This window comes from Ascidiella aspersa, chromosome 2, assembly GCF_963924565.1.
Source record: "Ascidiella aspersa chromosome 2, kaAscAspe10.2, whole genome shotgun sequence".
In the NCBI taxonomy this organism is placed as follows: Eukaryota; Metazoa; Chordata; class Ascidiacea; order Phlebobranchia; family Ascidiidae; genus Ascidiella; species Ascidiella aspersa.
This window is the reverse complement of record NC_139448.1, coordinates 14,210,786-14,235,239: the sequence shown is the minus strand read 5'-3', so window position 1 is coordinate 14,235,239 and position 24,454 is coordinate 14,210,786. Positions and strand designations below refer to the sequence as shown.

The following is a 24,454-nucleotide window of genomic DNA, read 5'->3' as shown; positions in this document are numbered from 1 at the left end:
TTATATTTACCGAACGTGTAGCGCCACGTAATGCAACGTTTAAGCAAGTAGTTAAACCAGTGCTTTCAACCGTTAAAAGAACCGTTAGCACTTTTTTATTTCGGAAAATTTTCATGCGCACGAAACAAGAACAGTCGCAACGTTTAGTTTTCCAGTTTGGTGAAATAACAATGAAAGGATTTGTATATTAAAACCATGAGCTTTAACCGATATAAAATAGATAGCTTAAGCTTGCAGTTCGTTTTACTCAATGTCTTATTACTGTATTAGGTTAATGTTGGTTCGCCCCGTGGCTCACCGACAGTATGAATCGAGGGCTCTATTTCTAAAGCTACTACCGTCAGCAGTCAGCGCAACTTCGATCAAGAAATGGCTAATGAACTTGTGTTTGGTACACGAAGCTGAATGAACGGTGCGCACACTTACATGCAAAAACGATTAGCATTAACATAAACGTATTCATTGCTGCTAAATAAAAAAATAAATTAGAAACTGAATCAATGATCTCTTCTAAACAAAGTCTAACCGATCCGCCATCAGCTATAACTCCTTTCTCCCGAACTATAAAACTATGTGACAAAGAAGCAAACTTTCGCTTGTTACTTCAGATGTGCAATTCTAATGTTATAACTGAGGGTCAATCAACCACTGTGAGACTAGATTACTGTACTTGCAGCGCATAAGTGGGGGTACCAGCTTAGTTGATTACTCGTTGTATTACACATAATGAAAAATAATAATATGCCCACCTTCATCCGCACATTCATCCGCTTTACAATTTTTTCCTACGCACAAGTGCGTAGGCTACCCTCCCACGGGTCGAAAAGCACTGGGTTAAACTGTTATGCCAGTTAAAAATGTACTTCTTTCCATAGTTGGCTCTCTGACTAAGATATTGCGCTATTCCTAACATCACTTGTTCATTACTTACATGTAAATTGTAACCGTCATTTTTTTAAATCATGGCCTATCCACGAAGCAAACAAATTTTCATGAGGCCAACAAATTTACACGAAGATGTTATAGCGTAAAATGCAATAGTGATTAGGGGCCATATTTTTTTTATTTCGTAAAACTACGCAAAAATTAGACAGTTAGGTTCTGTTTGCAACTTGATTGGTGCTTCTGTGTGGGAGTTTTTTTTAAGCAACCTATTTAAAGTAGGGACTTTCCTTCTCTTCGAAGCGTAACAACAACGGGACATTTACTGAAATTTAGTTTTTTGGAAAATAATATTGCCACTTCATAGAACGACATGGCGCACCGCTAGCTGTAGATTTTACAGTATTCTGCTCTGTTGACGCCGAAATGCATGTAAAATACTCAGGTCTGTTTGTTTGATAATATAAATATTAATTTTCTTAATAATTTGTTTAGACCAAACATGGCGACCAACATACCAGTGGCGGGAGTTTTGATTGTTATTGTTAGCTCAACGCTCAATTAAGTAACTAACAGTTAATATTGTGACAAATTAAAAGACATCATTTAATTGTTTTTTAAATTAGGCTGAAGATTGTATTTCAGCTAGGTGCAAAATTGACCTGGTTGGTTGTCTATTGCACCAAATAAATCCAAACAAACAAGTGTGTGAAGAATTATTACAATCGTGGTAAGCAAATGGATTTTGATGGCTCGATAACACCGCCTTTATCGGATGATGAAAACTTTGAATCGTGTGTCAGTTCGAGTCCAGTTTTAAGCAAAAAATCACGCATTGAACCGGCAGATGTACTAGTAGATTATTCCAATGATGCGCAAACAATCGATCAAAATGGCACAAATAAAATTGATGAAACTGAAAATGGCTGTTTTACAAAGTAAGATCTATGTGTACTACAGTAATATAGTAACAGATAAATAAACCGTCTGTACAATAACACTAAAAAATAGGGTTGCTCTTAAACATTCACTAGTGCCAGCATTTTGTATGGTGTTTTAAATGATATCCCATAGCATAGATCAATTTTCTGTGCATGTTTCTAATAGTTTAAAAAATATGCAAAGAAACAAAGAAATTAATGTGCAATGTGACGAAAGACCTCAAAGTCACCATGTCAGCCACCATTTAAAACATGATAGACTGTATACTGCAATACAACCCACAAAACTGCATAAAAACACACAAGAAAAATAAAAGAGTATTATTCATTGAAGGCCCTTTTTTCTAGGCGTGCAGGTTTAGGCTGTTAAAAAAATTGTGTGCACTTTCATAGTGGCATATTTCATTGTATCACGCTTCACAAATAATAAAAATATGCAACTCAAATAAACATAAATATTTGATAGTCATCAAAGGGTGAAGTAGTATCTTTGAGGTTTTAATGTTTAACCCACATTTCATTAGTTGTTCCATTTTTAACTTTCAAAAATCTTTCAGAACATTGAACTGTTTATTGGAAGGCAATGAAGTTCAAATATCTAAAAGATTTTACCGAGGTATGTTTAAATAGCTAGTTGACTGTAGTAAAAGAAAATAGATACCCATGATGTCCTTCAAGGTGTGATATAAATTTATACAACACTTGTTAAATTTATCTGTGTTCTGTCTGTTTGTTTAAACCAGGGGTGGAAAGCCTAAGATTCAGGGTGTTATCATAATTTTGTCTAGTATAAACATAGAACCATATGTCTAAGCAACAAAATTGTTGTGTACCAGAATTCCCATAACATGATTTTTGTAGCATGAAATATTATTATTATGTCAAACATTTCTTAAAAATTGACATACATTTAATTTTTTACATTCAATCTTGCTTGTTGTCCTAAATATGTAACAATTCTATTTCATAATATGTTCTATGAGATTTTGATCTGTTATGTCTGTACAGTAGGTATTAGACTATTTAGCAGTTAGATGGTGAACCTAATCTTTGTTTGCAACTGTCAAGGTAATTTCATTTTACTCCCTTAGGTCCAAACAATACAATTGTTTAGACATTAATACTCTTAGGCCTACTTGATAGATCATTTATAGGTGTGTCTATAATTTACATATTAAATTTCTTAGATATTTCTTGCTCGGATAATTTACTTTACACAAAGTATGGTACTTTTGTGAGTCTTTATTTTTTGGTCAATGCTTTATATATTTACAAAAATAAAATTTTGAAATCATAAGTTCAACTGACTAGTAATTAACAGGGGATTGGTAGATTCGATATTATTTATTTGTTCATTTAGTTTTAGTTGCTCTGCGAGACACAGAGAGGCATATTGGTGGTGAATCATTTTCAATTGGAAAATCATTTCAAAAGCAATTGACACAGTTGCTCAAAAGTGTGAACATTTGTAAGGAGAGAGCTGTGGAACTGCAGTCATCAGGTGCTCATTAAAAGTTAACTAAAGTATAGTCCTGCCTTGTTTAAAAAAAATGTTGTTATTGTTAAATTAAAAAAAAAAAAAATTTAACAAAAAAAAAATGCAGTTATTGTTAAATTTTTATTTATTTTTTTAATTTTGTAGAAAAAATAATGGCACTAATGCCTCTTCTGTGTATGCTATGCAATGAAGTTTCAAATATTGTTTGCTTAAAAAAACTACAACTGGTCAAACATACAATCGAAAAGTTTAAATTCACAGGTCAGTTAAATAATGTACTTAAATGTGTTATGTTCTAAATAAGTTCGACTGTTTTATGTTAACTTTTTTGTTACATAGAGCATGCATCTTTTCTTCACAATTGTAAGAAAGAAAACCTTGTTGAATGGATGCATGCATATTGTAGTATATACACAACTGTATTAGACCTTGCCATGTGTATTTGCAAACATTTCAGCAATATATCAAAGTTGGAGGTATGTATAAACTGTCCTATTTTATTTTGTCATAATTTTGGTTCAGTTTAACCTTTTTACTACAAATGCTGTAAAAATAAAAAAATATTTTAAAATAGTGAGTTTCAAACATCCTGAAAGTAATCTATAATATCAAATTTATGTGCAATATGGTTAATGCAAATTATAAAATTATGCAATTTTATCTTAAATCAAAAGTGAAGATCAGAATTTATTTGTTGCTAAAAATAGTTAAAATATCTTTAAAATGTGTTCAAAATTAAAGCCTATACTTGTATGAATTTGTTTTTCATTGTTAACAGAGTTTAATTATGGGCATATAAAATAGAACCACAAAATACATAAACCTCTTTGAATTCAGAAGAGTTGTTTTATACTATAATGTAAAAAAAATGCTTGTGTTTCTGTACTTCTCAAACAAAAACATGCTGAGTTGCCAAATATTTTAAATGCCTATTTGAAAAAATCTTTGAATGAAACAAACCTGAATTGCTTTGCAAATACTGAGCCACATAAGCTATGATAGCTGTGTGCACTAAAATACACATAGAGTGCACCAGTACAAAAAGGTGCATGACAAATTTAACGAAACATATATATGCTTTTCATACATTCAGCACTTATTTGGGCGACAAATTACTTCCCGATACCCTTTGCCTAATCATTAATAGGTGTCAATCAAATATTATTGGGCTGGCGACTAGGTATGCTCAAAAAACTTTGCCAATATAGTGAGTACATTGCATTACAAAGATTACAAAAAACTCTTTTGCAATGTGTGTCAGTTCTACTTTGCTACAAACATGTCTGTTATGCAGAGCAAGCACTATACTTGCGTATGTACAATTAGGCAAAACCATGTTGTAAAACAAATAAATTATATTGGTTCCAATTACGCATTAAACACAGCAAAATTGGATACAATCCGACTTAGATTTGAATCTAAGAATCCGATATTCTACTTTGAACATCCTTGTTGGTGATTAATGTTTGATGCCAGAGGCTGAGATTTTGGTATTTGTGGAGATTATTGCATATTCTTAGGTACATCTTTAGGCCAATATTCAGAGAGGTTATACTCAGCATAAATGTCAAGCAATAGTAATGCAATATTGGCAGTAGTAATGTCATATTTCTTGTAGTGTAAAGGCTGACTGTTTCTGTTTCATATATCACATTTGTATTGTTATACAACACTGTTTATAAAAAAAACAAAAATAATTGTTCATTATGTTGCAATGTACTCACAATATTGTTCAAAAAAACAACCTGGTATTTTTTATTGTGATTGTATTTTTTTATGCATATATTTGTGAATCAGAATTATTTAAATATATAAAATTGTTTTACAATTTATTGCACTTTTGTCTTAAAAGGTAAATTATAACTAATCCCCCTGGAAATAGGAGTTGAACAATTAATTTAAAACAAACTAGGACTCAATATTCTTGATTTTTTGTTCTAGATTAAAAGCCAAATTCTAGATCAACTTAAGGTTCTTCTTTAAACATTCCTGCTTAACAAAAAGTTTAATAGTACTGCCACGTTTCATTTTCATGAGTTTATGAAAACATTTTAGTCAAATTTATTTGTTGAAACAGGTATTTTTAAATAAATTATGGGAAGAGGTTTGATAAAACAAAACAAATTAACACAACCAAAAAACGTTGTTTTAACAACTATAATGTATATTGTTTACTTAAACAAGTCATTTTTCCACTAACATTTTTTGAGTTAATTTTCCCAATTTTTGCAACTTTTCAGTTTCTTCAGTCCCATAACTTTTCTGTTACCTCCTGTGAAGGGGTAACTTATCAAGTGGTTGATCACATTCTTTATGATATGATGACTCTTGCTGGAAACATTTTTTTACTGCTTCTACATAGTGAAAGTATGTTTAGGCTGCAAATGTTGTATTTACAGTTTTATATTGTTAAATAGTAGTGTTATACACCTTTATTTAAATATTGTTCTTTGATTTATTTGCAGGTATAAACATAACATGGAGAGTCTTTCTGAAAAAGCTACCTTTCCCCTGTGAATGTTATCAAGCGGTTTATGTCAAATCTATCTCACTGCTTAAAGATAAACAACAGTTTTGGAATTGGGCCAACACTTACATTACCAATTTGATTCAGAGCAATACAGTTTCCAATTCAAGCACTGAAAAAACAGACACATCTACAATGAGGTTTAGCGACCCAGTAGACACCTTATCCTTTGTATGGTGGTGGGCACAGTCTCTTGTAAGTATAGCATATACTTAAGCTCTGCTTTGATAAAAAGTATATAAGTAATAAAAAGGCACATCGATTTACAACAATTCTTTAGCTAAATCATTTTATTGATTTTTTTTTATTTTACTCAAGTTGTTCTGTGATTTGGAAGTTCATGGCAACTCTCTGTTGACAAGACTCATTCGAATGTCTTTAAGAAGTTGTGAAAACCAGGATGGCGCTTTGGGATTCCATTTACTTTGTTACTACAACATTATTAAATCAATACCTGTTGACGAATGGTCAGCTTCCTACATGGCGCCGTTCAATTTACTTTGGCACCATTACAGTCAAAAACTGAATGCACTTGGTTCAAGTGCTAATTCGGAAAACACAAGTAATACAGTTAGACCTCTAGTACTACTGCCTTTTATTAATTGACTGTAAATATTATGTTGCTGATTTTTATTTTTCAAATTTCACCACAATCTTAATATTAGAAACTAGCCATGTTCCCCTTAAAATTGTTTAACTTAAAAGTTACCTGAAAACTAAAACATTTGATAAAAAAAATATTAAGGGTTTTCGTAAAATTGCCGACTAAATTTTTTTCTACTTTAGAAATGGATCGATATTTGGTAAAAGAAAGATCGTCACAAGAGTATTTATCTGCATGCAAACTACTCTGCAACTTTGATCCTGCAACTTACCCTGAGAAGATGATTGACAGTTTTTCTAGTTTCATGTGCATTTTATCAACTATTCTTAAGAAGAATATGGGAAACGTATGGTGTCAAATAAAAGACAGGTTTGTTTCAATTGACTGAGATTTTGATTAACATTCCAGATATGTAAACTCTAATTTTGTAAAAATAGTATCAAACCTTAAAAACTAGAAGGCATTATTGTATCTTTTTCTAAATAGTTTTTATTTAAATTTAACCTGATGAATTTGTTAAAAGTATAGGAGGTTTGTTTGTGTTGAATTTGGTATTTTTTCAATTGTTTACTACAATATTTCCTTATTTTTTTCAAAGTAATTTGTGTTATTTTTGACTATCATGTCTATTCACAATGGTCCTGATAAGAAAAAATATGATTTTTAGACAGTCAATAATGTCCTCAAGCCTACTTTGCAAATGGCCCGATCAGTTTTCTCTCCTACCTTATAGTATTCTGATATTTATATTCCTTTAAATAAAAATGCTCTACAACTTGTTTGTTTGTACAGCCTGAATATATTTTTTGGCTTTAAACTTTGTGACGACTTACATTTGTGCTCAAACACAAATGTTGATTTGTAATGTGCATCGATGTTGATTTGTAATGCGCATCGCTATTTTTGTTTTAATATTTAAATTGTTTATTAAAGAGATTTCGACTGAATTGATAATACAAGTTTGCAAATTTGATAAATCTTGTTAATTTATGCAATACAGGTTTTTCTCTCGCTTACAAACAACTACCATGAAACAGTTGAATGAATCAGGTCTTGAGCGTTTCTTTACTCTGGTCATCATTATTTTGTATTCCGCTCCACACAATTGTTTGAATGAAATCTTGGACAAATGTATGGCACTTTTGGATTTTTGTCCTTTGGTAAATGGACGGTCAAATATGTCAATTCAAAAGTTATCTGTAACAGGTAATGTTATGCAGAGCCTAAAAAGGATTTTAAATAACAAAATGTCTACAATCCTTACCTAACAATATGACAAAAATTTCAGTTGTTGGACTAGACCAGTGTTTCTCAACCTTTTTTACTTGGGGGTGCACCTAGAGGTATTTTAAAACGTTGCGGCGCACATTGCGAGCGAAGAGAGCGCGAAATTTTTTAGGTGTACCTGTATTTCTCTTAAATTGCTAGCTATTTTTTATTATATAGGCTTTATAGTTGCATATCTTTAAAGCCTTGAGACCAAAATAAGAACAACGTCAAATTCGGAATAAAAGCCGGTTAGGAATAAGGCGTAAAAATGACGATATCCGAATGGCCAAAATAAGACCAATACAACCTTTTATCTAACCCCAAACACCACCCATAACTAACACCAACTCCCTGACTATTTTTAAGCCCAAACAGAGGCAAAAAATCCGGGGCCGAAACAGCGACGCCCTAATGTCGACAGCAAACGGCCAATGCCAGACATGTGTCCCCCAATCATCCCATGCCCTTTCGCTATAGTCCTGGGCATAATTTTGCCTTATTCTGATTAATTTGGAGCTTAATTTGACATGTTTAGGTCTTATCTAGACTATTTTAGATTTTATTTTGTCATGGTCATTAATGCGAATTTGAATTATGCCTGTAGTCTTAGTAATATGGAATTATGGAAAATCTGACTTAGATATTGTTGCTTTGTAGGTATTCTTGTGTTTTCTACTTAAAAGTACTGTGGAATCAATGGGTTAAGCCTAATAGAAAGTAAAAATACATGTTTTATATATTAAACTATTTTTTCCTTTTGCTCGCGGCGCACCTGGCAGCCTTCCATGGCGTTGAGAAATGCTGGACTAGACCAATGGTCAGCATACTTTTTGTCTTGGCCCAAGATTCTCCTTCGAAGACCTAATGAAGGCTGACTATATAAAACCAGTATGACAACTGGGGCACCAGATCCAGAATTTTTGCTCGGGCTGTTATCATAATTTTTAGAATGACGTCACAAAACAATTAATAATAAAAACGTTGTTGTTTACCCAGCAAACTTGTGCGCAAAGATGCAGCTTAAATGCAGTCCCATCGCGAAAAAAATGTATTTATTTGTTTAAAAATGGCTTCAAAATTGAAAGGAAGCATGGTGTATAATAAGGTATAACAAAAAGATTTAAATATAGCTTTAATAAAGCATGGCCTGTTGACCCTGTAATCCAATATGCAACAATGAAGGAATAAAAAAACTATTAGTCACACACACTTGTAAAATACAGCACAATGAATGTAAGGCTATCACCCGCCCCGCAACTACATAATAAAACTGAAATAGTAAAAAAACATGCTGCCCAGTAAAAATGGCTAAAATAAATGCATTTGGGCAGCAACTAACAGTTTGCTGATCATTGAATTACAATATAAGTTATTTATAAACAGTTCAACATTTCCTTGCATAAATAATTTTAACAGGTATACCTTTTATATGTTTCATTTTAAAGGGTATATTTAATTTAAATATAAAATTACTGGTTATAAATTGACCTAAAGTAGGTATAAATTGTTTACTAACTCCACACAAAAGTTTAGTTCATTTTTGTGGTTTTTGTTATTACAGTTGTTTATGGTTAGTTGTCGAAAAACTCTTTAAATCACTATTACCTAACTGTATTTCTGATCATTTTGTACAGACCATTTGTTTACACTGTTTTACCATCCATCAAAAACTCCTGTTATTGCCAGATACTTTTTTAACTCGAACTAGAGTATAACAATTTTTTTCAGTCCCTGAATAAGTGTGATTTTGTATAAACGTGAATTAAACTTAAGGAATAGTGTGTAAGCAGTGCAGTATACCGATCTTAAATGTTGATATTATTAAATATAGTGCTATTCTGTTTTATAGGCTTTTTTTCCTTGATTCTTGTATGTATTGAAAGAAATTTCAACTTTGATCTGATAGCAATGAAAATAGCTAAGCAGTTTACACAGATATGCAAGTAAGTTTGGCGATTTCTTTTTTTCATATATGCAATTGTAGTCTTAAGGTAAAAAAATATACTGCAATATACTGTGAAATGCAGCTAGTCCAGGGGTCGGCAACCCCAGGCACGCGTGCCAAAAGTGTCATATGAGATGTTTTTTCTGGGCACGCCATATGATTTAATGCGCACGTTATATCACCGAAAGAAAGTGCAACCATTACATCAATACCACATCATTAGCATAACTATTACATCACTAACACTGGCGCTAACTAAATGGTTGCACACATTTCCAGTTCGTGTCACAAATTAATGTCTTATTAACTGTTGTATTTAACATTGTTTTTGGTTAAAATTGTTGGTAACGACTAACTGTTTGTATGACATCACAATGCCCTAAAATTAGCGTGATGTTTAATGCGTTAAGCAGGGCATTCTACATTAAAAGTAAGCATGTGAGTTTTTGTGTGACTAAACAAAACTAAAATCTAAACTGTTAGTTAACACTTCTAGGTATCGGATGAAAAGCGTCAAAGTATGTTCCAAATAGCGGGCACAGTATTGTGTTAGTGACAGTTTGTTTTTTTTTCAGCAGGGTTAGGGTATTTTTATACAATTTAACTTGTTTATTGGCGTACCCCAAGATGCGTATATTAGATGTCAGATCATTCGTAAATTAGCGGATCACAACAGGACTGCGGGGTCCGACTTGGGTAAGACTAGGTAAAAATACTGTCCGACGTCTGCGCATGTGCAGTACCAAATTTTGAAACTGATAAGGCAGCAAACTAAATTGTTAAGGTGGAATAGCAAATGGTGGCATATTTTCCATTAACCCTATGAGTGGCTTTCCATTCTTATTTTAGTTACATAAATCAATGAAATACAGCTGTAGAGTGTAGAATCTGAGCCGGACTCTGGCAGTTTTCAACCGATTCCGGAGCCCTGGTTGCCAGTGCAAAACCAAACATAAAAAATGTTGGGCATGCGAGTTGTTGATGTTTTGAAATTATTCATAATCTGATACACAGTATACAAAAGGTCGCCGACCCCTGAGTTAGTCAATGCAAAATGTTGTTTATATTTGTTGTTTCCTTAGATTGCTTTGTGACAATACTAAAGCTCTACATCGAATGGAAATATGGAAACTCTTCACCATTTACTATGAACATCTTGTCAGTTGTTTTCAGATTTCATCAAGTTTTTCATTGGGACAGGTATGTGAGCTGAATATTACGTACTCCAAAATACATGGAAAATTAAACTAATAAAACATGTGTTTTTGAAACCAATTGCATAGCTTTTTAAAATAGTATTATGTGAAATTTGATAAATACCTTGGGCATAGGTAAAATTGTATAGTTTTATTTGGAAAGATATTTATAACTTTTAACATTTATACTTTACTTTTTTGTCTTACAAGGTGCATCTGATTCCAATTGATAGTGTAAAACTAGTTTTTGAGCACTGCAAATCTCATGAGACAAACTTCATTATTTCTAACTCCCTGGAAATTCTTCAATGTTTAAAGTAAGTTAAGTTTGTTGGACTTCTTGAGCAATTGTTATTTGGGGACCATTGTGCCATTTCAGACTGCACACACAACATCAAATTAACTACAGTGATCAAATTGCTGCTGTATTTTTGAGGATCTGTCGAGAAGAAATAGCTTTTCTAAAAAAAATTGTTTGTTCTGAAGATGTCTTGAAACTCCAAAATGTAGATGAGATTTTGTGGGAGTTTACAGTGTCAAGTCTTAATTTGTATGTCATATCTAATAACATACCTGATTGTTTTACATAATTTGATACAAAAGTATAATAAAAAGGATATTGATAATTTGTTCCAAACTGGATAATTTTGAATTAGTTAAATATTTTATGCTATATAAGTGGTATGTCTTATTCATTTTAGAAATACACCCATAGAAAATCCTAATTCATTTGAACAACTTTGGAAGTATTTTGCCAATGACGCAAAGGTTATTGCCTCTTTCCGTTGCCAATATTTATGCACAAGTCTATCAAGCAAGGAGCTGGTTATCAAATTAAACCAAGCTGAACAACAATCTAGTACAAATAAGGATAAAACATCTTTATCTGATATAACCATCCAAGGTTGGATTAAGTGTTGTTATGTATTACCAGATGACAAAAACAGCTCACTATACCAATTAAATAGGTAAAAAAAAATTATTGCATCCCTAATTTTGTTTCAATTTTTTTTTTTTATCTAAAAAAAGATTTGTTTTTAAAGACTGATGATTGAACTTCAAACACTTAAAGATATCTTTCCTGGGGAAAGCTGCATTTCTTTACAACTGTTCATTGGGTTTCTTTCTAAAAAGTTTTCCGAATCTCAGGTAGAAAACTTTAGACTTTAGTTAATGTACATAGTGTGTTAAATAAAATAAAACTTGTTGTTGTATTTTAAGTTGTGTTGTATAATGTGATCCTTAACACTGGTCTATTAATATTGTTTGACATATAAACAGAGTTAAAAAAAATACAAAAGCTAAACATTTTTTTACTATTTGGATTTCTGATATCTGAGGTGCAACTAGGAGGGGCTTGTTTGTCTGCATGTTAGCCCACCTTTACTGTGAAGGTCAATATCATATAAAGCAAGAGTATAGCTTACTTTTGTTTCGCTTTTTTAATTTTGATTCTGTAAATTGAAGCAGTTTTTTTTTTCTACCGTAACTAACTCTGAAGATGCCTAATATTTAGGGCTATTTCTAAAATGTAAATTTGTTAACTTTGCGCACGTAAAAATCAGAGGGAACAATTCATATGAATTTATAATGTTATAGCAAAGCATTGTTGTATCAATATAAACGTATGAGGTTTACCAGACACAGGATTATTCTGTTGCAATAAGATAATTTGCAACAAATGCTTATTTTTGCAAAAATTCAGCCTACGTTACAAAGTTCCTTAGTCATTTTGCAACATTTTATTTTTGCTAAAATTTAATTGTACCTTCACTACACAATTAGTAAAACTCTACGCATACTTGTGGGAACCACTGATTTAGAATACGTAGGGTATACCCATTTTTTAAAGCTGTATTACACATAGGACTGGGTTCAAGTAATAAAATTTAAAGTAAAGAGTAATAAATCATTTTTAACAAATTACTTCATTATTTTAAGTAAATATTGTGAATGACAATCAGGCTTAAAACCATCTAAGTTGTTGTAAAATGCACATTTTAGTGGCAAAGAAAGCTATTTTTTGTGTATGCGCTTTTTTATGAAAAAAAAATTAAAAACATTTTTTATTGTATCAAGAATTTCAAGGAACGTGTAAGATGGTCAATGAAGGCCAGCAGTCTATTTACTCCTACCTTTGACAGTGCCTTGCATAATCTTCACTCTCCAAATGCAGACCTTTCCACAATATTATTAATATATGGCACAGTTGGAACAATAGTCCAACATTGCTCAACAATGTTGTATTCCAGTGTAAGTCATTTTATATTTTATCAAGTTAAAGCCATGCATTGGTAAAAAAAATGTTGAAATTGTAATAATATACATTTATTTTTGCAGGGCAAGTCATCGTATGTTTCAAAGATTTTCCACAATATCATAATAAACCCGCTTTTGCACAAGCCAGCTGAAAAGCAGGCATCTTTGATGTTAACTGCAATTTTTAAAACACTACACAAGGTTGTTAAATAAAAATGAAAAGCAATATTTTTATCAGACAATAATATTTTTTGTTTTACAGTATATCATTGGTTTGCTTGCTATGGGCCAAACATCGATTTTTGCTAAAAAGATGTTAAAAGATATAGTTACTCATTATGCTGGCAGGTGGGTGTAATTAGTGCTGTACTTAAATTAGGACTATATATTGTGGTTACAAAACATTAAAATGTAGCATTCTTGCAGCAAGGGTAACATCTTATTTTGCTAATACAACAGATTTTCCCCTTTTTTCTTCATTTTAGGTGGAAGTTTTTTGAGCAGCTTGGTGATAAAAAGGAAGCCCATCCTTTTCTGAAAACCTTACTTCACCAATCGATGACTAATGACAAAAAAGAAACGTTCTTGCTCTGTGTTCACTCATTTTATACTTACAAACAACCTGTGGAATCTATATCTGTTGTAAGTGTTTTCAGATAATATCATTTATTCGGAAACTTTAACAATACAGAAATTCCTATTAGTGCATTGCTTGTAAAACAAGATTTTTTTACAAAAACTCAAGCTTGTTATTTCCGGAAAAAACATTGTAGTCATATAATTTCACAACTATTTTTTAACAATGATATAAGCAAATTCTACTGTACAGTGACCACCAAACATAATTGTTGCATGAGTAACAGTTGTCTAAGCTTGTAGCCATGTACATTGTACAATATCGCTTTAAGGATGCATAAAATTGCCTAATGCAGTCCATTGATATCCAAGGGTTGGTTTGTGAGCGCCAGTGGCCTGTAGTCCACAACATGTGGTTACAAGCAGGGGCTTAACCTTTTTGCTTAGAACTGCAATAATTTCTGACAGATCGGGTGCAGCAACGCAGTTCCTAAATCACATGTATGGAACCACGTTAAATTACAAGCACGTCTGTTCCCACCTGCAATACTATACGAAGAACGTTTTCCCCAGGTGTTATTATGCCAATATCTGCGCCGAGCAGTGTGCCGAATCAGCTAAAATACAAGCTGCGAAGCAACCAAGGCAGGTCCCAAGACCTTGAGTAGTTAATTTTAGGCCTTTATAGCCTAAAATTAGTAGATAATGTAATATTCATAAAAGTGAGTTGAGAGCAGCACAAGTCTATTACCTCTGTATTAAAGTTAATATCTTTAAAGTTTTGCCACTTCTAAGCTGGGATTTTTACAAAATCCCTGACATCTAATTTTTGAGCTTCCTGGCCTAAAGTTTTACCTTCAAAAATATCAAGAGCTAGAACCTTCACACAACCTAGTGTTTGCGTTAGCTATCCAGCCTATACTTTTAAAAAGGATTAATAAAACAATATTCATCAATAAAAATGTCTAATTGTAAAGCTTTCTTTATATATTTTTACAATATAAACTACAATACCTACTCAAAAATGACTACAGTCCATTTCCACTGCAATAGGCATTTAAAAGTCGTTAACATAAGTCCCCAACTGCTAATAATATTTAGATTAAAGAGCGAAACACTTTAAACAATATTTGTATTTACTTCTGCTATTCAGCACATAAGCATTTTGCAAAAAAATATTAAATGAATATTAAGTTTGATAACTGTGAATGATAATATTGAGACATTAATATCCATTTCGTAAGATTTGCCACAATGCCAGCAAATATATCTTACGAAAAAAGAAAAGAGCCATCATTTGTAGTCAATATTAGTTCAAAACATGACTACTTGAGTTATACATATTTAAAATCCCTGCAAATAGTCTCTGTTGTAGTTAGAACATAAAAGCCCATATCACTTATAAAAAAATAGTCAAAACGTTTAAAATGCTACGTACTTTGAGTATAGTCTCTATTATAAAATGTCTCGAAACATTTTAGTGTTTATTAAAAATATATAATTGTCATTATTGTGATAGTTGTTCTTGTGGTCAGTAGAATTTTTCAAAAGAGCGAGTATAATTTTAAACTTTAAAACTTAATCCATATCATGAATCATAAACCTGTTGTACTTGTACAAAGTTGATAAAATTGTCGGGCAAGTCATTGGTTTATTACAATACAGAAGATATTTCAAGGAGTTGAATAAGTCATTGTTTTAGAAGCTTCAAAAAATAAAAGTACCCTAATTCTATTGGTTTACTTGAATACTATTTTAAAGTGAATACAGATATAGTCTAATCTGTAATCTAGATTTATACTGGTGTACTTCAATACCATTATGGAATAATTCAGTCTGGCGAAAAATGCCGGTCTAGTTGGTTGTACTATTTTCCCTGGGGGTTATGTACGCTTAATTGAAAACCAAGCTTTTGGAAAATGTTTTGTGCAGATCAAAGTAAATTTTGGTTGCAGCTTGCACAATTTAAGTTTATCAAAAAAAATTAAGGTGCTTTTCAAGGGGTTGGGTACAACAAACCAGTCAATTACGGTTAATTCACCTATTTTTATTAGGTTGTTGAAATTTTGCACTTCTGGGTGGCCAAGGAAGCTGTGAATGGAAGACAACTACTGGACAAACACGCTGTTCAAATGTTTCTTCCATTGCTTCAACAAGCTCGCATTCAACTGGGGTTCAATAGCAGACTGGTTGAAAAAACGAACATTCTTCTAGAATATTTAAGAGGAGAAAGATAGCAGCAATTGTTTATTTTTTTGTTATTTTAATCGAATTAAATAAAATATATATATCGAAAAACGAATTGCACATATAGTAGAATGTATATATACGAAAAACGACCATCGTCAAAAAAGAAAGAAGCTATATAATTATATATATATATATATATATAAAAAACAATTGAAAAATATTCTGACAACAAAGTAGCAAACTACTGATGTCTGTAAAGAAGTGAATAATAATTAATTCTATACTAAACTGACAATGTCTGGTAGGTTTTCAAACTTGTAATCCAGCAGGATTTGACCCAAAGATTTGCCTTGTGGATCCATGCGTAGGGAAGATACACCACCACCCCCAAGACAATCTTTAAGGAGAAAGTTAAAGCCATTTATCCCTGGAAGTTCATACCTTTCCACCACTGCATTACCATCTTCAAAAAGGTGATTGAAGTATTGAACTAATAGCTCACTTGTAAGATGTTTTCTCAAATAAGGCATGTAGGAGGGGTGTCGTGCTATGACGCCAACATTAGCGTGGTTGCCTTTGTCTCCACTTCTGGTGAATGCAAGATCTTCCAACAAAAATGAGTGGTTGCCACTGGGGAGGGATTCATTTGTTGACAATGGCTCATATGGACCTATTACAGTTGGTTGGTTGGGAACAAAATGCTTGTGTTTGACAGCCTTTTCGTTGAAAACTATCTCTGCATCCTGGTCTTTTTTGGGGTGAAGAAAAGAGAAGAGTTTAAGAACAGGAGATGCTTTGGGTCTGCCACCAACAAAATTGCACAGTCCTGGTGCCATGCCTGTACAAAATATGAAAATATTATTCTAAAAAGCCAATCCATGTGTAATGAAATGAAACAAGGTATCAATAAAAAAAAATACATAATCCCAATCAAATTAGTTGAGATAAAGCTTGAACCAATAGTGATTACGCAAGCTAATATTTAAACAGCAAGATCATAGTGCCAGAAAATAATTAACTGGATGTCTACACAAAATGTTTTTTAGAATATTTTTATGATTCCTTTTCAATTAAATTGTTTAATAAAACCACCAATTTAAGCTGACCTGTCCCAGCTGCTGCAATTTCTCTTGAAAATATTTCAAGTGCTGTTTTGTCTTTATGTTCCACTGCTAGCCATACCACTGTTTCCCTTGGGCCTTCATTGTTTTCGCCATACTGTCTTGCCTGTGCACCGTAGCCACTCTCATCACCCACAGCATGAATAAGAATCCTTGAAAAATCCTGCAACCCATTGGCGGCAAACATTCTCTGAATTCGTTTTAAAATGCTTTCAGCTGTGCGCCTGCCTAAAAAAAAGAAATTTGAATACTTTGAGCACCCAGTAAAGTTTTCTATTATCAACTACTAGGTAGTAATGGCATATAGATGTTAGCAGCTCATACTGGCAAGTATTCCACACCCCAGGGTAATACTGCAATTCATTTTTTTGACACATCTAGATTTAAAGCTTTGAAACATCTAAGTTTCAGGTTACAGGTATTGTCACCTTCATTTATATGTTTTAATTAAGGGGGACTACTGAGAAACTAATAAATATTTTTATTTACCTTTAGCAATGGCCCGTTTTCCAGCAACACTAAAAACAGCTGTTGCTCTGTAGCTGTCCATATAAGTGGCACACACCTTAAAACTGTCAGTTGGTGGCAAGCCTTTGGCACCTTTTACCATCACCTCATCTTCACCCCTTTGAGTTACAGTCACACCAGTGAAGTCACAAACAACATCAGGAAGGACATATTTTGCTGGGTCGCCAATTTCATAAACCAGCTGTTCAGAAACAGTTGCTGGACTTACAATGCCCCCAGTTGATGGCGGCTTTGTGATCAAGATGTCTCCATTTTCATAGCACTCTGCTATGGGGAAACCTATGTTGTCCCAATCAGGGACTGACTTCCAGTCCGTAAATAAACCACCAGTTGTCTGAGCACCACATTCCAGCAAATGCCCTGCCAAACTTCCAGCTGACAATCTGCAATTCAAAATAGTTGTAAAAAATATTCACCCCATTTGTGAAAATATATAGTTTATTTGTACAACAAATTAGTTTTAGGTGAAACGGTACTTCGTAGTCTGTACAGCAAGGGTGTGCAACATTGTACACCGTTTGTATGCTTAGTTTTGTGAACTCTGGTTTGAAGATAATTCACTCCCTTATAAATGCTAATTTAAAAGCTGCAATTTTTTTAAATGTTAACTAAGTAGAATAACCAACAAATATGCATTCAGATGTGATGAGTTAATTAAACTTCCATTGGTAATAGTTTTAATCCCTGGGTATTACGCTTTTAGGCTGAACATTTTACCACTTAATGAGTTGAAATGTCAAAAAATATGAGAAATGGTCTCAAAACCAGTTCGTAAAAGAGGTAGCACGTCGGATTTATATTTGGCTGAGCTGTACAACAAATAAAAGTATGATAATATTTTTTCAGGAATTTTAGTACTTTCGCTTCTACCAGTTGCACATTAATACAAAGATTTTACTTTCATTGATACTATACATGTGACTATTTTCCAGTAAAATTTGTTGCTAACAGTCTTTTAAATATTACAATTTAGGACTAAATGTATTGTACAAATATATGGATCACATAAAATGTAATTTAAAAAAAAGAAAGAATAACAAATAGGTCATACTAACTTGTCAAAATCATCCACAGACCAGTTGAAGGCATGCATAAGAGGTGCCAGGACTAGTGCACTATCAACACACCTTCCTGTTATTACCATGTCAGCACCTAGATCAAGTGCTTTCCGGATTGGCTCTGCACCGAAATAGGAATTCATGCTCATCACACCTTTAGGGAGGGAAATACCACTATTCATATCCCTGACTTTGCCCGCTACTAGAAGATCTTTCAATTTTGGCATAAGGTTATCTCCCAAAACTACTGCTACTTCTAAATCTTGACCAATCTTTTTTGCAGCGCTTTTTAAAGCATCTGCGCAGGCTTGGGGGTTCGTTCCGCCAGCATTAGTTATCACTTTCACATTTTTTTCATTTATTCTGTGCAGCATTGGCCCAACAGCGTATTTCACAAAGTCAGGTGCAAAGCCCATTTCTGGATTTTTGCGCTTGGCTGCAGTAAGAAGAGACATAGTAATCTCAGCTAAGTAGTCGGACACAAGGTAGTCTATATTGCCATGTTCAACCAATTGTTCAGTGGAAGTTGCCGTATCTCCCCAAAATCCAGAGGCGCATCCAATCCGGACTTTTTTGCTAGAAACTTGGCGGTTTTGAACCATTCCAAAGGTTGAACTTATAACTCTAAAATCATTTTTTAAAACAGCTTGAAAATTTTTCAATCTTAGCATGTTTAACATTTTTCTTCTCCTTAGTACTAGTCTGGGACAAATGCAGGCACAAAAGTCAGTTTATACAATCTTATTATTTGAAATAAGCAACACAAGAAATATTCAGGTCACGCAATGATTCGTGCAATTACATTTTTATTCATAAAAAATGTTACTGTAAAATACAAAATACAGTTTAACATTTAACTGATGCAACATCAACTAAATATTTAAACGCTTAGCAGCAGTAGCTAGGATACAAGTCATTTAATGCTTCACTAAGTCAATTTTATAGTTGACATTGTGTTAACTGCAAAACCAATAGGCACATTAATTGAAAGGGTTGTGCAACCATTTTAAAATTTGGTACAGTTGTAATAGCAAGGTTGTGTTTTTACAATTGGAAAAGCTAAGCATAAAAAAAAACGCTGCAAAACATGGTTGTCCCACAAAGTTTAACAAAATTCTTATCGTCATTCACGAAAGCAAGAGATCCCAAAGTATGCCAAAACGACTTTCACAGTTCAAACACTCAAGCATTTTGTGGAGTCTTTAGGCCACCTCCAATTTTGATGGTTCGTCAAAATTACCGGTTAGATCTGGAACATCTTCAGAATTTTCGTCATCCATTTCTGGAAATGCTGCATGCTGGTTCATAGCCGCTGCTTTCGGAACACCAGACGCAAGCTTTTTCAAGTTGTTGATGTTCTCTGCACCGAGTTGATTTAAAATACTCGGCAACATCTCGGTGACGTATTTGTTCTCACCATGGCCGGTCACTGCAAAAGTGTTCGCCGACGGCGAAGCTTGAACTTTTGGATTGTTAAAGTGAATAACAGTTCCGTCATCTTTGATCATGTTTACCTCCTCGATTCCCGGTATGTTGTTGACAGCGAGTTTCTTTAACGAACCTTGCAACTTTTTGTCGTCGGTGGTGGCTGTCCGGTGAACGACTTTTCGCTTACGCCTTGCAGATCCCTTTCCACCGATGCGCACTTGCTCTTGGAGCTTACTTAACTTTTCCTTATTCATTTTAACCACGAATTAGGGCCCAAAACTATTTTGAAAAGAGAAGTTTTACTGACAAACTGTTAAGTTTCGAAGCTGTTTCGCAAGGAGTGTTTTACGGAAACTAATCAAGCGTGTAGGAACGGATAAAAAACACGTGCTTGGCTGAATTAATTTTTTGCTCTAAAAGGTTGTGAAGCGCTCAGTTAGTTTATATCATACCATTAGGTGCTATAGTTAACACTTACTTATATTTTGTAACACAGCTGTGTAGGTTGTCTTGTTTGGTTTATACCAATTTCTAATTATTCACCCCTTTGCAAAAGATAACTGCGTTAAAGCGACATCTTGTGACAATCAGCTACACATGTGCCAAGTTTAGTGAATTTCTTCTTATGCAGCCCCAATGTAATTTTAAGCAGTGTGGTATTTTATTTAAATCGTATATTTAAATATCGCTATCCGTTGTCAGTTTATTTTGACACAAACGACCTAATGTTTCCTAGTTATTCGTATTTAAGCAGAAGTTTAGGTTTACCCTCTATTCCTAATGACATCGATGTTTCTTCACATTTGTAAATTGGGGCTTTCCCGAAACACTTTCCCCTCATTGCGACCTAATTATTACTTCCGAACATCTTTACTTTTTAGCGTAAGTATTATAGGTGGTTAAGAAAATCAACCATGCCCAGCGTAAAAAAGCACCGACGCAAAAAACTTCAAAGTGTTTCTCACAACAAAAAGAATTTAAAAAGAAAGATAAAGAAGCAGAAAAGTGCTAATATTGCAAGGTAAAAGAAAAACATTTTTTCACGTTCAAACTCAACTGTTGAGTCTCAACATACATTAACTTTTTTAATATTAACATTATTACATAATTATTCTTGTAGAGTCGTCCAGCGATTTAATATTAATTCACCCAACTAATAATGCATAACCTTCCTTGACTTAAAGGCGCTGAACAGTGCTCTTCAACCTTTTTTGGTCTGGCGAACCCTGAAAGTTGTTGAGACCAACTCATGCACCCTGTTTACTTGTAAACTGAGGTTAAAAGCAATATGAAAAATCATTATGTATATTAATATCATCATGTCAATTAAACCGAGGAGAGATGCTGAAGTTTTACACACTGTCGTTGAGAGTTTGCTTATGGCTGCATGCTGCTTATGAGTACTATTGTCTGTCATAAAACAGCATTCAAACTATACTAAAAAAAACAGGGACAGACTACAACTTGCACCACAAAACTCAGGCAAAATATTGACTATACTATAAAAAAATGCATGACTATAACATAATAAATGCATGACACCAAAAAGTGGAAGGACATAATGCTGGAATATCATTTTTTAATAAGCATATTTTTTGGTTAAAAATTTAAAATAGATATTTGTTTGTTTGTATTTGTTGCTTTCATATATTATATCGTGCAACGCATGTGCAGTGCGACGGTTTTATTCTAATTTAAAAACTTGAACTTTTTTCTCACTCATCACACATACTTTATGTAAGATATTTTATGTTTCTTCCTGATCATTCCCACCATTGCTTAGCTAGATTTATTCTGGATGTTGCCAACTAATAATACTGTGAAGGTTAAACTTATGTAAATTTTCATTCACACTACTTAAATAAATGCCTTTAAGCAGTCAAAGTTTTAAAATCTTTTGACTTGACTTTACAAAAATGAATAGGATCTAAAAAGGGATTGATCTTTAATGTTGTTTATGGTGTCGTGGAATAAATATGATGCGATAAATAAGTTTAGTTGGCAATATGAAACTTAAAAGCAATTAAATACCAAAAAGGGCGACAAAAGCCTTCCCCCTTGGTGCACAACAAGATTTTTCAAACTCGACTAAGGCATCTTAATAGGTTGAAGTGTTTAAAAGAGTTAAAAATTTAAGCACACAAGAATTGACCCTGGACATCATAAACAACCCAAAATTCACCTGAACGCAAAAATCACATTTGACTTGCTAACCTTGGTTTGGCCACCCTGCCCTAGAAAAATAGCAAATGTCCAGTTTGTTTGTCACAGGTGCATCTTGATTTATAAAATTGTACACCTAAACCATCTTTATGTCTTGTTAGTTTGAAACTGCCCTGGTGGTTGCGCAGGAAACCCTGATTGCACACCTACATTTCTTTCTTTTTTTCTCTTACTGCACACATGAGATCTATGCAAAACTGACATAATATGCATAGAGTTTTTTGTTTTTTTTTCCTTTCCTAATTTTATAAAGCTCTGCACTATTTTTACGTTAAGTTTGTTATTTTTCTATTGTTTGATTTATGTTATATTAGAAAAGGTATTATACAATTTAATTTTCTCAATGTGAATGCTTTTCGAACTCCAATATTTCTCATTGTTAGGTTTTTGACATAATGCTTATTAAGCAGTTAACACATATATATTCTATGCGCAACAAAAAAGACGTGTCATGTTGGTCTGAAGCACTGTACATATAAATAGCATTAAAAAGTTTAATTTTTTACTAGCAAGCAAATTCGGGACTCTTGGAATGTTTCAAAGACAGTGAAACAAAATTTATCTGAAATGGGTTTGGCATTCGACCCTAACAAGGCTTTGCCTATAAAACGAAAGTTGCCTACACCAAGATTAATTGTTGATGAAGTTCAAAACAGAATTGTTCAAAAGCCCATCGTAATAAAAGGTAAGGTTGGACAGTTGGACATTGAATGATTAAGAATCTTAACAATTGTATATCAATATATATGCTGTTTCGATATTTCTGCAATCTTGAAATGTTACACCGAAAGCCATCGCAGACTCACCGAATCTGTTGATCTATGATGCAAGCAGAGCAGACTAGAAAAACAACTAGCCTGCAGTGAGGTTCGAACTCACGACCTCCGGTCAAGCCAGGACCGTTGCTCTACCAACTGAGCTATGCATGCTCAGAAGGGAACGAGTCGAGAAACAACCATACGCCAATGCTTGCTCAATCTGTTAGTACAAGCAACCTCATTGAAGTGGATCCACAGTGCCATATCATTTATTCAATGAAACATTCACACATATGTGTGTTAATAGCTGAGATCTGGCCCTTCGAAGCTGCTTATTGACCAACGACTACGGCTTACGAGAATTAGTACACCGAAAGCCATCGCAGATTCACCGAATCTGTTGATCTATGATGCAAGCAGAGCAGACTAGAAAAATAACTAGCCTGCAGTGAGGTTCGAACTCACGACCTCCGGTCAAGCAGGGACCGTTGCTCTACCAACTGAGCTATGCAGACTCAGAAGGGAACGAGTCGAGAAACAACCATACGCCAATGCTTGCTCAATCTGTTAGTACAAGCAAGCATTGGCGTATGGTTGTTTCTCGACTCGGGCCAGATCTCAGCTATTAACACACGTATGTGTGAATGTTTCATTGAATCTTGAAATGTTATTAGGTATTTTATTAAATATATTATATTTGCTACCACTTTTTTGAAATACATCAAAAACAAATTTATGTATATCTTTTAAAAATTGAAGTAATCTATTTGTGTGTTTTTATAATGTTAATCTGAGCAAATCTGAAACCTAAATAACAACCAACTTCTTTTGATGAATGTTCATTTATTGGAACTTGTAGGTTTGGTAATGCTTTCTTTTTGTAGAAATGGAAGTTGAGGCAAATTTAGGAGAAAAGGAAAAGAAGGAGCAACTTCCTACAGATGACGTTCACTTTTGCACCACAATGATGGACAAATATAATGAAGATTATAAGGTATTTTGCTGGTTTGTTGTATGTAAATTAATTTCCGATATAAAAAACAACTTGTTATTATTTTTTAAAGGCAATGACCAGGGACCGAACCAATCACTATCAACTGACTGCCAAGCAAATCCGTGATAAAATACGCAAATTTAAGCGCTGTAAATCGCAATATAAAGCCTATTTGGAATCCAAGCAAGAACAATCTAAAATGATCACACAGGATGTTGAAATGACAACATAACGATGTCAACAACGCTGCGGGACCAAAACGTTACATTATGAGAAGGTTTATGTTCAGTGGTCGAAGAAAAACGAATGTAGTAACAAACTGTATGACGTATTTTCACACGTAAACTCAAGAAAAATAGATTGTCTTTCTTTTTAACATGACAGCGGTTTCTTAATATTTATGAGGTAAATGCATGTGTTAGTTTTGTACTGTTTAGTACCTACAGGGTGCTATTCG

The 24,454-nt window shown here is 33.4% G+C and overlaps 4 protein-coding genes and 1 non-coding gene across 5 annotated transcripts; 2 read left to right on the top strand and 3 right to left on the bottom strand.

The window, feature by feature from the left end:
* The first annotated feature begins 1,462 nt into the window (after nucleotides 1–1,462).
* Nucleotides 1,463–15,934, top strand: LOC146163855 (protein MMS22-like). The gene is made up of 21 exons (XM_083380612.1): nucleotides 1,463–1,820; nucleotides 2,381–2,439; nucleotides 3,184–3,324; nucleotides 3,466–3,582; nucleotides 3,661–3,797; nucleotides 5,562–5,688; nucleotides 5,787–6,043; nucleotides 6,167–6,410; nucleotides 6,635–6,821; nucleotides 7,453–7,658; nucleotides 9,571–9,664; nucleotides 10,749–10,866; nucleotides 11,073–11,179; nucleotides 11,242–11,412; nucleotides 11,564–11,830; nucleotides 11,906–12,011; nucleotides 12,942–13,115; nucleotides 13,203–13,322; nucleotides 13,384–13,469; nucleotides 13,607–13,763; nucleotides 15,752–15,934. Exons 1-21 carry the CDS (start codon nucleotides 1,621–1,623, stop codon nucleotides 15,932–15,934), a joined length of 3,258 nt encoding a protein of 1,085 aa, XP_083236738.1. The 5' UTR covers nucleotides 1,463–1,620.
* Nucleotides 15,935–16,140: 206 nt separating this feature from the next.
* On the bottom strand, nucleotides 16,141–19,292 carry LOC146163854 (uncharacterized). The gene is made up of 4 exons (XM_083381229.1): nucleotides 18,592–19,292; nucleotides 17,498–17,919; nucleotides 16,994–17,236; nucleotides 16,141–16,725 (listed from the first exon to the last, which is right to left on the bottom strand). The coding sequence occupies exons 1-4, from the start codon at nucleotides 19,272–19,274 to the stop codon at nucleotides 16,166–16,168; spliced, it is 1,908 nt and encodes a 635-aa protein (XP_083237355.1). The 5' UTR covers nucleotides 19,275–19,292; the 3' UTR covers nucleotides 16,141–16,165.
* A 3-nt stretch (nucleotides 19,293–19,295) lies between these two features.
* Nucleotides 19,296–20,365, bottom strand: LOC146163853 (transcription factor BTF3 homolog 4-like). The gene has a single exon (XM_083381230.1). It carries the CDS (start codon nucleotides 20,274–20,276, stop codon nucleotides 19,797–19,799), a length of 480 nt encoding a protein of 159 aa, XP_083237356.1. The 5' UTR covers nucleotides 20,277–20,365; the 3' UTR covers nucleotides 19,296–19,796.
* Nucleotides 20,366–20,925: 560 nt separating this feature from the next.
* On the top strand, nucleotides 20,926–24,431 carry LOC146163851 (nucleolar protein 16-like). The gene is made up of 4 exons (XM_083382267.1): nucleotides 20,926–21,043; nucleotides 22,755–22,930; nucleotides 23,888–23,997; nucleotides 24,068–24,431. Exons 1-4 carry the CDS (start codon nucleotides 20,937–20,939, stop codon nucleotides 24,227–24,229), a joined length of 555 nt encoding a protein of 184 aa, XP_083238393.1. The 5' UTR covers nucleotides 20,926–20,936; the 3' UTR covers nucleotides 24,230–24,431.
* Trnaa-ugc (transfer RNA alanine (anticodon UGC)) lies at nucleotides 23,444–23,518 on the bottom strand. Its single transcript has one exon. It is a non-coding gene; the product is annotated as a tRNA-Ala (tRNA).
* Nucleotides 24,432–24,454: the final 23 nt, after the last annotated feature.

What these genes read in the sequence shown, in the direction of transcription:
- LOC146163853 (XM_083381230.1), bottom strand. Translation starts at nt 20,276, where the DNA reads ATGAATAAGGAAAAGTTAAGTAAGCTCCAAGAGCAAGTGCGCATCGGT.
- LOC146163855 (XM_083380612.1), top strand. Translation starts at nt 1,621, where the DNA reads ATGGATTTTGATGGCTCGATAACACCGCCTTTATCGGATGATGAAAAC. An exon ending in TCAAAAGTTATCTGTAACAG is followed by an intron (nt 7,659 to 9,570) that starts GTAATGTTATGC and finishes TCTGTTTTATAG; the next exon opens with GCTTTTTTTCCTTGATTCTT. An exon ending in GAAATTCTTCAATGTTTAAA is followed by an intron (nt 11,180 to 11,241) that starts GTAAGTTAAGTT and finishes GTGCCATTTCAG; the next exon opens with ACTGCACACACAACATCAAA.
- LOC146163851 (XM_083382267.1), top strand. Translation starts at nt 20,937, where the DNA reads ATGCCCAGCGTAAAAAAGCACCGACGCAAAAAACTTCAAAGTGTTTCT. An exon ending in AAAAGTGCTAATATTGCAAG is followed by an intron (nt 21,044 to 22,754) that starts GTAAAAGAAAAA and finishes ATTTTTTACTAG; the next exon opens with CAAGCAAATTCGGGACTCTT. An exon ending in AAAGCCCATCGTAATAAAAG is followed by an intron (nt 22,931 to 23,887) that starts GTAAGGTTGGAC and finishes TTCTTTTTGTAG; the next exon opens with AAATGGAAGTTGAGGCAAAT.
- LOC146163854 (XM_083381229.1), bottom strand. Translation starts at nt 19,274, where the DNA reads ATGTTAAACATGCTAAGATTGAAAAATTTTCAAGCTGTTTTAAAAAAT. An exon ending in TCTGTGGATGATTTTGACAA is followed by an intron (nt 17,920 to 18,591) that starts GTTAGTATGACC and finishes TTTGAATTGCAG; the next exon opens with ATTGTCAGCTGGAAGTTTGG. An exon ending in AAAACGGGCCATTGCTAAAG is followed by an intron (nt 17,237 to 17,497) that starts GTAAATAAAAAT and finishes TCTTTTTTTTAG; the next exon opens with GCAGGCGCACAGCTGAAAGC.